General features: G+C 39.1%; 1 protein-coding gene across 1 annotated transcript in view; it reads left to right on the forward strand.

Moving 5' to 3' along the window:
- The window catches only part of LOC122816215 (solute carrier family 22 member 5-like), a 517081-nt gene that overhangs the window by 302666 nt on the left and 200064 nt on the right, over positions 1-14351 (forward strand). Inside the window, exon 7 of the mRNA XM_044088962.1 lies at positions 940-1122. Within this exon, the coding sequence (XP_043944897.1) occupies positions 940-1122 (183 nt within the window). The remainder of the gene's footprint in view (positions 1-939; positions 1123-14351) is intronic.

Here is a 14351-nt window from a genome sequence, read left to right on the forward strand (position 1 = left end):
TACTAATTCCACAGACACAGAAATTTGGTGTAGAGGAGATATGCCAATATAGGAAAACATTGCTGCCACATGGCAACAACAAGCAACATATGCATTCATACAAAATCAGGTAAAATGTGGGTAATAATGGCTAGGCTTATAAGGACTCTTGAGCCATTAGACTAGTAATCTCCTGTGAACCTATGAACATAACACCCACCATACACTTTACAATCATTTGAATATAACCCCCATCACATACTTAAAACATCAGAGCCCAAAACATGAGATCACATCACACTTGATACATTTAACACTCAACCATACTGCCAGCCAGTTTCACCACAGACCACAGTAGTCAATAACGTGACTAGTCAACCAGCTGAATAGCAGTGGCACCCATGTGTGTGTCTGTATATGAATTTGGAGGTGGCAGTGGCTGCAAAAGGGCGTGGCTTTAAGGCTGTGGGATCTGTGGATTTATTTTTGCTTCTGGCTGATCACATGGACTAAACATATAAGTATTTTATTCCATTGCTTTATCCATTTCTGGATTCACAAGATTTTTCAACCTATATTCCTTCATTGAGAAAGTGGTTTCTGCCAACGTAAAGACTTCAAGCTTGGATTTACAAGTTAAAACGATAATGCTTTGTTTTAATTCACTTTATACTGTCAGTTGTATACTTTTGTATGTGCACAGGCAAGTATACTTAGAATTTAAACTAGAGAGATTCAGTGTCACTTAACATGACAGGGAACATTTTGCAGTAACTGTGTAGTAAAGAGCTTCAGTGCATAAATAATTAAACTGACTGCATTTTTCTAATACCAACATCTCAAAGGGTGTTTTATTTTTTCATATTCGGGTTGCTAAAAGTGTATATAGGGAAAGAAGAGTTTAATAAAGCTTTCATTTAACGATTCTTTGTTTAATTCCTTTTATTTTTTTTCTTACAGATCTGACTACTGCCATTAATGTACTTGTCCTACTGGGAAAGCTTTGCATCACATCTGTATTTGCTGTAGTTTATGTCTATACATCGGAGCTGTATCCAACTGTTGTAAGAAACATGGGGGTCAGCATGAATGCCATGTCCTCCAGGATTGGTAGCTTGATCTCTCCTTATTTTGCATATATTGGTAAGTAGTAAAGAAATGAGAGCTAATAATCTGTAGACAAGTTGTCACCCATTTTATGTCTTCTACAACATAGAGAAAAATATTTACTAGCTGAACAAAAGAAATCAGAAAGGAACAGAAAACTGTTTAGTGCTATGGCAAGGTTTATTAGAGGTGCGAAGGACTGACTGGAAAGGAATTGATATGTTTTAATCTAAATATATGTTTGTAGTTCATTTGGTCAACACTCATTTGTACTGCTTGTTGGCAAGGTCCTTTGCAGAAGTGAGGGACATCCACCATGTTCAGCAAATTACTCCATGTGTTGAGTGATTGCAGGAAATTGTTAGGGCTCGAGCAAAGACTCTTGAACCACCCATAATGGCAGTCTGAGTGATGACTATCCTATGACCCCCTTCTGAGTGGTGGAGAATAAATGGAAGGATTGGCTGATAGGAGACTGATGATTGACAAACAGTGGGGATGGAGAGTGCTAAAAAAGAAAAAAAAGTGTTACACAGGCACACAAGCCTCTGATGCCATGCACCTTTTAGGTTCATAGGTAGATACTAGGCTATCTGCCCTAAGGCATTTATAAGCCTAGCCAGAGTGTATTTGGCTTCCACCTCCCAATTAGATTAACCTACTGTGCCTCTTTAAAGTAGGTCACAGAAGGTACCCTTTTAAGATTAGTTTACTGTGCCTCTGTCTAGCAGGGACACAGAAGAGATCCCGGGGTGAATTTGCGTTCTCCCATCCACGCGTCCAGATTTCGCTTGAAGAGGGTCAGCGAGGGGCTATGTCTAATATGAATTGGGATTCTATTCCAGAGTGAGGGGAGCCTCTGGGAAATGAATCTGTCCCTCCAGCATGTCCTATTTATTTTTGTGCTGAGGTTTAGGTCCCTGGATCGTGTTGCTCTAAGGGACTTGGATTTTTTGAGGTGGAGCATGTCCATTAATTCTGGGTTTGACATGGCTTTGTACGTCAGGCATAGATCGCCTCTGAGTAGGCGGTAAGCAACTGAGTAGAGCTGGAGTTTCTTTTGTCGAGCTGCATAGGACATCTGTTTGTAGCCCATGATCCTCTTGGTGAGGTACTTTTGGGGTCTTTCCAGTTGCTGCAGGTGTCGGGTAAGGTACATCCCAAAAGGGGCATTGTATTCAATTATGGGCCTGATGAGAGACAAGTAGAGAGGCACAATGACCTCTCTATCTAGATGTGAACCCTTTTGTGATAAGGTGGGCTATGTAGAAGGTCTTTCTAACCACTTTGGCAACGTGATTATCAGAGGAGAGATTACTATCTACGTTGGTCCCCAAATCTCTAATTACTTCTTCTGTACTTAATGAATTACCACCTATGTGGTAATTTGTGGACACCTTGTTTTTCCCAAAGGGGATGACTATGCACTTTTTAGCATTTAGCTTGAGGCCGTGGCTCTGGCACCAAGCATCCTTCTCCGTGAGACCCTTTTGGAGGATGCTTGTGTCAGCTGGAGATTCGATTATGGCCCCCAGTTTGCAGTCATCTGCAAACTTTGTCAGCCATAATCCCCCTGTGTTAGCCTGAACCTCAGAGAAGTATATACCAAACAAGAGAGGTCCCAGAACTGAGCCCTGTGGGACGCCACTTGTAACTGGTTTGGATTCGGACATGGCACCTGTGATTCTGACCATGTGTGTTCTATCTCTGAGCCAGTTTGCAACCCATCTTGTGATATAGGGGTTGATACTTAAGCTGGTAAGCTTATTTATGATGCCCGAGTGGGGTATTGTGTCGAAGGCTTTTGCGAGGTCCAGGTAGGCTGTGTAGACTACCTTGCCCTCGTCTATGGCTTTGGTAACTGTTTCAAAGAAATCAACTAGGTTTAAGAGGCAAGATCTGCCCTTAAAGCCGAATTGGGTAGGGTCCAGTGTCTGGAGGCTCCCAATGTCTTTGTTTATGAGTTCCATGATAATATGCTCCATAGCTTTACAGACCAGACTAGTCAGGCTTATGGGGCGATAGTTTCCGGGGTCCGTTGTGGCACCACCTTTGTGGAGTGGGACTACTGTAGCTGTACGCCATTCTTTGGGTACATATCCTGTAGTAAGGCTAAGTTTGAACAGTGACTTAATGTGAGGGTTCAGTTCTTCTTGGAGCTCATGTAAGACACAGCCTGGGACACCGTCTGGTCCCATAGATGCTGTGTTTTTTGCTTTGGAGAGGGCAACTTTCACCTGTGCCTCTGTGATGTCAGGGAGGTTACATTCAGTTGGGATAGGCATTTGCTCCTTGGGGGGGAAGCTTGCGCTGAATCTGTCTGCCAGGATGTTGGCTATGTCTGTAGGTTCTGTATATTTTGTACCGTTATGCAACAATTCAGAGCATATCTGGAAGTTTCCACCCATGGTCCTGACACAACTAAAGAAGGCCTTGTGATTATCTTTAGTGTCTAGGGCAATTTTTCTTTCGAAACTGGCCTTTGATGATTTTATGAGAGAACGAAGTTTCTTGCTAATACTGATCAGAGATGCCTTCCCTTTTTGGGATTTTGCTCTGTCATGTAGTAGCTTCCTCCTTCTGTTGTATAGCTTATTTATGGCCGGGTCCATCCCTTCTCCTTCTCAACACTGACAGAGCAGTCCTGTACATGGCAAACAGCCTACATTGTCCTGCACCCTTTAATTAGAATAATCCAATGCCCATGAGCACCCTACTGTAGGATATGCAATGCTGTCCTATTATGTGACCTTCTCATTAGCTGTCTGAGCCATTCAGCCACCCCCAGCACATTTTGCTAACCAAAACACTCTACCATGCAAATAAAATGTGCACAGTTGTGTTCTCCTGTGCATTATTTCCTTTTAACATAAGAGATTTGGGGCAACAACTAAAATGTTTATTTCTGCTTCTGAATCACTCATCTGGCTGTTTAGCCAGTGCCTTTGTCTGCACTAAGCCTCTTTATAGCATGGACATGTAAATTTCATACTGAACTTTTTCTCGTTTTGGGGAAGTGCAATATCAAAAAGCTTTAATGTATACATTTTTTTTAAATACACTAGCTAAAAGTGTCAAACAGATCAAGGAAAACAGCTTAAAAAGGCATACACCGCTTTTCATTTGTGTTAGCCTGAGGTTGTTTATTTCTCTTTTTCTGTTGTTGTCCTTACTTTTCTGAGGTTTTTTTATCTTGATGAAACATAGTTAGGTGAGTAAGTTGTCATGAATGCATCATACAATGGGTTTATATTAAGTGAACGAAAACACTACTGGGCAAATCTCAGTTGAGCGACACATAAGCGGAAACCGCTAATATCGCAAGAATGAATGGAGATTGCCGTAGGGAATTCGTCCCTTTACTTCAATGTAGTGCAATCTCGGAGTTGGTGTATTTAAGTAGGGGGGTGTGGGGGGTGCAGGGGGCTTGCCCCCTGCATAAAACGGTGACAGTTTACGTGTTTGACTTGTGTAGTTAATGGGATTCGACATTAGCGGTTTTCGCTTGTGTCGCTCAACTGAGATTCACTCAGTAGTGTATTTGTTCACCTAATATAGACCTTCATATAACTGTAGTCTAAAAATAAATGAAAGTACATTCCTTTCTGATTTATGTCATGGCAAATCATTTTTTTCTGATAATTTACCTTCACCATCTGAAAGTGTTTGCCAGTTATCGACAGTGGAGCAAAATCTGTTGCATATTAATGCAGCATCTATACAATGGAAGAGAATACCTATGGACAGGTTACACAAGAGTATAAATAAATTCCAAATGGACGATAACCTTGTCAGCCTGACCAAAATCTCTACAAGATCCTGATTGTAAAGACACCCACCCCAGATTTATTGCACATTATTATTTCCTGACATCACTATCTAGTTTTGTAAAGAAACTAATTTCTCAGCCTATTTTCTCACATTTTAAATATCTTATTCAGCTAAAGAAGAAATGTGAATGTTAGAAAAATCTTACCTCAGAAGACAGGACAGTGGAACAGTATCATCCTTTCAGAAAGCCTGGAATACCAAAACTGTGGCTGAGAGAGAGAAGGTGAATTTGAAATTATAAACCACACTTCCTGCTGTTTTTCTTTCATGTCTAAGGCTAGTTCTTTGGCTTTCACATTCCTTGAAATCACCAAAGCCCAGGCATTCCAAAAGGAAATACATAAATAAATGTATTTCTGTTGATACCATGCTTGATGTCTCAGGCTCCTCTCAGTGATTTTGGTTTAATGCTGAGTGGCTGCACATTGCCTTCTCATGCAGGGTAAATCTAGAGAAAATGTCATAGAGATTATGTCGTGGAAAAACTTATATAACACACCTTGGAGTTCTGGTTGTCTGAAAGGTGGGACAGAACAGGTAGCACAAACGTATCTGAATAAGTTTGCATAAAAAAACATAATAGAGACAAAGTAGCACATTATCAAAACAATTTTAGTGGACAAAAAATATTACTTAATGAAAAGCAATGAAAAGTGTATAGATACTAGTCAGACTGTGTTGTATGCGGTCATTACTTTCCTGAAACCGTGTTTGTATCTTTATTGTATAAAAGATTGCTTGAATTTTGTTTGTGCCTCCATGGCTATGTGGTTCAGCAGGAAGAGGGTATCTTAATAAAATAGGCACTGAATTATATGGCCTGCTAATCATTTTCTGTATGCATATATTTAGCTATCTATGTATATGTTAAAAGGTTTCATTTTCATACTGGCTAAGGCATTCTCTATCCCATTAGTGCTTTTTCAGACAATGGAATTCTATCCAGACTACCAAACTAGTAAATCCAAATTTGAATCCACCCACTATTTGAACTTGGTCTCTTACAGACTCTTCCTTGGGGATCTGTGTCTATAGCATATCGAGTCATGAAAGATCCAACCCTCCTTGACCTCCAATCCCTTCACAGAAGAAAGGTTCTTCACATACCTAGTTAAAGGAACTAAACCTGCATTAACAGGTAAGTTAGACACTTTGGCATGATAGATTCCTATCCCACTCATTCTCCACATATCATGATAGATTCCTATCCCACTCATCCTCCACATATCATGATAAATTCATATCCCACTCATTCTCTTACTATCATGATAGATTCCTATCCCACTTATTCTCCACATATCATGATAGATTCATATACCACTCATCCTCCAGATATATCATGAGAGATTCATATCCCACTCATCCTTCACATAGCATGATAGATTCATATCCCACTCATCCTCCAGATATCATGAGAGATTCATATCCCACTCATCCTCCACATCTTGAAGAACTTCCACTATATGACTAGCAGAGTAGCACCCTTGACATTTGCAAGGTAAAACTAGGTAACTTGCCAGGCAGCCTCATATTTGCCCCAGGTCTATCCTATATTGCCTTCCTTGAGACTGGAGTTTGTAATGGTTGTAGGTTGATTACTAGTACTTACCAATGAACCTTATTATCAGCGTAGTCCTGCTCAGGGTAGGTGCCTAAATAAGAAAATGCCCTCCCTTGAGGTCTTCCTCGGTCTACAACATTTTCCCTAGACTTACCCTGTGTTGTCATACAAATCTGGTTCCAGTGCTTTCTTCCTACTAGGTTATATTGCCTACAACTGATTTAGGCTGGCAAGTACAGATCACAAACACAGGTGGTGGTGTATGAGCCTTAATGTGAAATTCCATCACATCTGGAGTTATTAAAAAGGACAATGATTTTGAACCCCTTAGTATCCTAGTATCTGTAAACAAGACATCATGTCACATCCTGGACAGTTGTTGAACCCTGTTCCTGATACCCACAAGTCACTAAGTATATCTTGATAAAGAGAGTGCCACTCCATTGACACAAGCCCTGTTACTCAATAGGATGTTAACATCCCCTGTTAATTGGCATACCTACACATCAGTAAGGAAATATTTAATAGCAATAGCTCTTTCTTGACTTTAGCAATGCAGATGCCATCAACCAAGTAGCACCCTCGCCCACAAGAAGCACTAACATACTTGATCTTGTCCTTTCCAGCACAGCCCCTGTATGCTCCTTAGCCATTATCAAACCATCACTGCTCAAATCAGATCGCTACACTGTAATAGTCACCAGTCCTAGTACCATCCATGCCAGTTGTCTTTAGACAGTTTCCAAGGGCCAACTTGTTGTTACTTGCTGCTTGAGTCATTTTGACAGTCACCCATTCCTTGACGACTTTATAGCAAGTTGCAGTCATTGTCGTCAACCCCCTTGTTCCCATTTTTGCATGGGGTCAAGGCTGTCACATCGGCTCTAAACAGATATTAAAAGCAGTACCCAAGACTGCAAACACAAGCTATGTGGGTCCAGACAGCGTACCAGGCTGTTTCCCCTTCAGGGTCAAACATCAGCTAGCATACCTCATTCTCCTTAAACTAGTTATAACCATAGCATCTCTACAGATATCTACTAGAACCTGGGAGATCAGCTGTAGCTGTGTCCCTTCACATGGGAAATCCCAATTTGGACAATAGCAACTGTAGACCTGTGAGCCTCACCAGCATCATTTACAAGATGAATGAAAGTATCATCATGGACCCCATCAGCACAGACACAGGAAATCCACCATGTCTTGACTCAAACCCCTTTGGTTTTGTAAACGGTAGGACATGCGTATTAAACCTAGTTGATTAATGTGAAAGAATTACAGAAGCACTGGGTGAGGGTAACTCCATGCACACAGCTTACCTTAATTTAGCTAAACCCTTTGACATTATACCCAACTCTAACATCACTGACAAAGTAGTTGTTGTTTGTCTTTCGGCTTTTCCCGGTTAGGGGTCGCCACAGCGGAACTCCGGTCTGCTAATGATTGGCAGTAGATTTTCATGAACGCCGAGTTGCCAGCTTCAACGAAGGCATGCCCATTTACACATGTCTTTCGAATGCCACCCAACCGTGGGTAGGACATGCAGACTCCACACAGAAGGCACTTCCCTCACTCCAGCCGAGAATCGAACAGGAGAACTTCTTGGTGTGAGGCAACAACGCTACCGCTGCACCACCACGGTATATCACTAACAAAGTAGTAAACCTCAATATCCACCTCTATGTAATCCATTGGATGGATAATTGGCCTGCTAACAGAACCTACTCTAATACCATTGGTTGCATACTATTCCCCAGGAGAGTTGTCAGTCATGGTGTGTACACAAGGGCTCTGTTCTGGGATCACATATATTTTCATTTTACTTGTCTTAAGTCAAAAGTTACATTAAAACCCTTTGGCTAACCATGTTTGTGAACAGTCAAGCATAAAACCATCACCAACTCATATCCTTAAAGAGCATTTATCTTGGGCAAACCTGTGGTATCAGGATCATGGCTTAAAGCTGAATGTCATAAAATGCAGCACCATATAATTTAGACAACAGGAAGTCTAACACACCTGCCATATTAAAAACAGCCACCCCTTAAGACAGATACTGTCATTAGACATCTAGGCATTTTCATTGATTAGAAATTCTCCTTTGACCACAATAGATCAACTGTCATTTGGAAAACCTTCTGCCTCATCCAACAGATTTTTAAGAACATATTGTCTCAGTCCAGAGAGGTCATTCCTCTTTATTCAACCCTCATCAGCCTCATACTAGAATACAGTGTGCCATTCATCATGGATCTGTTCAAGCATCTAACGCAACTTGAAAAAGTACAGTGGTTATTTACCAAAAAAGCACGAATATGAGCTTCGTATATTATCCAGAGCATTTAAAAATCTCATCTTTTTTCTAGCCTACATGATGATCTATGCCTAGCTTACAAAGTTATAAATGCTTCACTCCTGCTTGAGTTGGATATCTGCCAGACCAGTTGTAGCACAAATACAAGATTAAGGGACCTAAATTTACATTACAATGTAAGCAGAATTTGTTACCATGATAGACTTCTCTCTCAAAAAATTCCCCACATCTAAAACAAACTCCCACTTTTTGATCTAACTTAGACTGGCAGATATGAAAACACAAACTTACTCAGGCGTAGCACCCCTATTCTTTATGGAGAGTAGATATTTGGGATGTACAAGTAGGACTGTAGTTGCTAGGCTTTAAATGGTCTAACTTATCTATTACCTACTAGCAGTCAGTAAACCTAAGATGTGTTGCCTAAAATGCTTGACTGCCTTTACACCATCTTGATGTTTTCTACTTCCCCTGTATGTGTAAATAATTAAAATAGTGGAACACCCAGGAGTGTTTTTATGTCCAGCTTAATAAGCACAGGGTGCAATGACTATGACTCACAACAATGGAAAGCCCATTATTTCCGTTTATAAATGAGCATGGAAAACTGACCAGTCACATTACTAGCTACCTGTGCTTTCAAATGTGTTATGCTGTAGGAGAGAAAGCAATTGTATGCCACCTAGATCCCACACTCAGTCACAACTCTCTACTCCCTCACAATCTTAAAAATCCCAAAGGTAAGCGCATTGTTCTTCACCCTCACATGGTTCAAGGAAGAGAAGAGTCAGTTATTTACTTCCGCATATTTTTAACAAAAAAAAAGCATACCTTCTTAAAATGGAAAATAAACGAGCCCAGAAATAAAAACTATTTCAAGAAAAGCTGTAGACAAAATTGCTTCACTTGAAAGCCAACAACCATAAAAATCACCGTTTTTATTGCTGCAAAAAAGATATTTGAAAAAAATGAAACCGAGTATTGACACCATAACAGATAGAAGGGTCTCTAAAATCATTGATCTGAAAATTTCATGCTAAATTTCCATGTAAGTAAAAAGATAAAAATTATAAAAGTCACTTTGTTGAACTGGGCAACTTTTTTGAAGGGTATAGTCAATAAATGCCCATAGCTCTGCCAAAATTTAACATTTTGTGCTTAAACTTTCCTCATACAATCAAAATTAAACTGAGTATTGACAGCACAACAGATAGAAGGGACTGTAAAATGACTAATCTGAAAATGTCATGCTAAATTTCCATGTAAGTAAAAAGACAAAAATTATAATCCTGTAGAACAGTCACTTTAACATGGGCAACTTTTTTGAGGTGGTATATTCAATAAATACCCATAGATCTGCCAAAACTTAACATTTTGTGCTTAGACTTTCCTCATACAATCAATCTTGTGCAACTTGAGTCCTGTGTGTGTTTTTTTACAACAACTGGAAAACATCATTTAAAAACAAAACTGTGCAGTGGCATACAGCAGTTAGACAGGTCAGTAAAATAAGTACCCTGAGCATTTTATACAAAAACTCCACATAGTTAAAAGATATAATCCTGCAATCACTGTGACAGCAGCACCTGAACTATGACAATGAATTGATGCACATGAATCCAAAATACTTTTGTGACATTATCCATGAAGCAACATTGAAAAAAAAAACTGCACAGCTACGACAAAGCAGTCAGATAGAAGGGTCCTGAAAACAACTAACTTGAAAATGCCATTCCAGAATCACTCACAGTTAAAATATTGTAATCCTGTAAAGCAATCCATTAGTTAAAATGGACATCTTTTTGAAACATATTCATTAAATGCCCATAACTTTCCCAAAACTTAACATTTTGAGCTTAAATTTCAACATATTGTTAATGTACCAGCACTACCTGAGCTGTGGCACTGTATTAGTCCAACCTGTATCCATTTTTCTGACAATGGCTGCAAAACAACAATTAAAAATGAAACTGCACAATGATAAAGCAGACAAAATGGTCCCCAAAGTGACTACCAAAAAATTATGCCTGTATTATAATTAGTTAAAAAAAATTAGTTAAAATGGACAACTTCTTTTTCTGAAACATTATATTCAACAAGTGCCCATAGGTCTGCCAGAACTTAATATTTTGAGTGCAGATTTTCAGCATCCTTTCAAAGAACTACCACAAGCTAAACTATGACACTGAATTATGAAACTCGGATCCAAACTGGAATTTTGAACAAATAGAAAACATTTGTAAACAAAACTATGAGATGGCACAAAAATTTAGAAAGAATGGTTATTAAAATGACTACACAGAACATTTTATACAAAAATTCCACATAGTTAAATGTTATAATCCTATACAACTATAGGCAGTGAAACTATTTTACATTATGAAGCACTACAAAACGTGATTATCATATGCAAACTACTAAGGGCAAAGTGCAAACTGCAAAAACAACTACACATGCCTGTTTTATAAGTGCAGTAAGCCACTGGGGTGTGCATGGTAGTATTACTGCATACAGAGGAATTGTAAGATACTCACCTTTTGGTCTAAAGCCTCACAACAACCCTGGGCATACTGTGGTATCTCCCCCATGCCTAACTGTATAAATAATGCCTGCCTTGGATGACATTACTGCTCTTACAAAATGGCCTGTGCATATGTCTGTCTGCCTGTATGCCTGTATGTATGTGTGCATGTGTGTATTTGTATTTTATATTGTACTTTTTTATTTTTTGACTGAAACACAAACATCATACAAACTCACTGGAGATTGCCATTAAATTACCACTAAAATCATCACCAATCAGTTAAATTTGTGATTATGAAGAGTAAAACAAATAAAATCGGCTTTTCATTTGGTGATTATCATGTATTCCCCTGCAGACACTAGCATTCTTCAAGAAGGCCTATTTATGACTGAAAAATGGTGAAAAAGCCATGGTCTTAAACTTAGTGGTAAGAAATGCATAACTGTACCCTTTGGGAAGTCAACCATCCCGGCTTATTACTATGTTGATAATGCACCCCTAAGACTCGACCCACTGGTCATGAAACTGGGTATGCACGTAAACAGTAGCCTTACCTTCGACCACCATGTGGCTACAGTGGTGAATAAATCCTTTTTATGTTGTGCAACTTATAAGTAAGGGCATGGTATCTAGGTCCAAAGAGATCATTATCCCACTGTACTCTGCCCTTATCAGACCAATCATAGAGTAAAATGCTGCCTTCATTATGTACCTAACCAGGCATATGCAGCAACTAGAGTGATCTCAGAGGTTCCTTACAAAAAGAATACAAGGTGTGACAGATCTGCCTTATGCAAAGCACCTTAAAGCCATTTCCCCTCTACTCAGTCTCATATGGTTTGTTGAGGAATGATCTGTGCTTGGTGTACAAAGCATCCACAAACCCCACACTTACAAATTACCTGCATATTCATAAGTCAAACAGAACCAGAAATACAAGGTCTAGGGGCCAGCATTTTGTCTGTGACTTAAACAAAACATGCTGGAGAGACAAATATGTGTCCCAGAGACTGCCCCTCTTGTAGAAGAGGCTTCCCATCCATGTGAAGCTGAGTTCGTCTATTATCCATTTAAGCACATACTAGACCACTGGATGTGAAAGCAAGAAATTTACACCAGGCCTGGCATCCATGTCTCTTATGGGCAGAGATAGCTTATAAATGCCTGGCCTCAATGTCTTATTTGGATAACAGGACATCATTATTCTTTTCAGAAAACTTGGCTAGGTTTAAAAAGGCCCCCTGGGTCATTAGCCTAGTAACAATCTCCTTATTTCTTAAATTCCCCCTGCTTCATCATCATCATCCCATTCCCCATATGAGCTTTAATTGTGTAGCTCTAAAAGATTCCTTCAAATCAGGTAGTCCTAAACCACCTTATTTGATTGGGAGGATCAACTTATTCCATGTACCACTTGCCCTCCTCCCCTCCCAGATAAATTCCTTCAACTATTTATTAATTGTCCACAAGTTCTCCACTGGTTCATAAAAATTGCCTTGCCTGTATATATAACTAAAGGGATTAAAACATTTTCACTTGTTTGTATGTTACTATCCATATCCACAAACAAGAGCTTCCATTTTCTCATTTTTTTTTTGCATTATCTTTTGTTAAGTTTATTCCCACATATCTTAGCTGCCATAACAGAAGCCTTTATAATCCATACTGTTAAACACTTCATCTTATTGTGCCCCCATTAATATGAGTGTCACTGAACCAATTCATGTGTGGGTACATAATTAACATGTACAGCCTTTGTTTTTTCTTCATTAATTTTATATTGTGAAGAGACTTGAAACTGTCACAAAATGTTTCAGAATACTAAACTGTCCTTTTCTGGATTTATCAGGTACACAGTAATATCTGCAAATAAAGCCATCTTTTCTTAATTACCATACCAATTATGTCCTTGAATTTCAGGGTCCCTTATTTTATTTGCCAGTAGTTCTAAATATAAAGCAAATAAAAGGGAAAGTGGGCACCCCTTTCTGGTTTCACTGTTCAAAGATAACTTATCATAGTGGAACCCTCCCAGTTTAATTCGTGCCTGTGAGCTTTCATATATCCTTCTAATTAACCTTAATATTGTAAGAGGGAATGCAAAATCTTCCATTGCCTTACTCATAAAATCCCAGCTAACGCTGTCAAATGCATTCTCTGCATTAAGACACACGAACGACGACAGTCTTTTCTTGCATTTTGCTTCTCTCTGGTCATCATTGTTTTATTAATGTTGCCAAATGTTTGCCTCCCCTCCACAAAACCCCACTGTTCCATATCTATCAGTTTTGGCAGCATCTTGCTATTCTTTTAGCCATCCTAGACATAACCACTTATGGGTCTATATGAAGCTGGGCCTGATGGGTCTTTGCTGTCTTTAGGTAGCCACCACTGTTTTCTTTCAAGATGCTGGTGCTTTCTAACCCTCTTTTCAAAAAAAAGTTAAACAAAACATTCAAGATCTTTATCACTTTCTTCTCTCCTAACTTCTAAACTTCCACAGGAGTACAATCTGTTCCTAGAGACTTTCCTGCAGATTGATTACACATCACTGTTTTTATCCCATCTTCTACGTTCTTAGCTGTTAATTGCTGAGCCTCATCTACCTCTTATCTTGGCATGCTTAAGTCTTCCATAAATATTTCCATTTGTGCTCTTCCTTGATTTCCTCATTGCTTTGCTTTATACATTTTTCAAATAATTTCTGAACTATCTCTAATACCTCTATGGGATCTCTATTATTTTTCTTGTTATAGGTTCCCTAATTTAGGTGACAACATTTTCTGCTTTCTGTTGCATAAGTTGCTTTCCTAAAAGTTTTTGTGCTGTGGAGGTATAAAAAAAAAACAGGTGCTTACCAGCAATCTTTCTAAACTCATGCATATTATACAAATATTCCCTAATATTCTGTTTAGCACTCTGCAGTTGCTCCTGTTCTTGTTCTGTGAGAGTCCCTTTTTTCTGCTATACTTTAACATTCGTCAGCCTCTGTAAATAGTTTTGATTACTTCTTTACCATATTTATTTTTATTTTA

Source organism: Protopterus annectens, chromosome 12.part0 (assembly GCF_019279795.1).
Source record: "Protopterus annectens isolate FY-2018-M chromosome 12.part0, PAN1.0, whole genome shotgun sequence".
Taxonomy (NCBI): Eukaryota; Metazoa; Chordata; order Ceratodontiformes; family Protopteridae; genus Protopterus; species Protopterus annectens.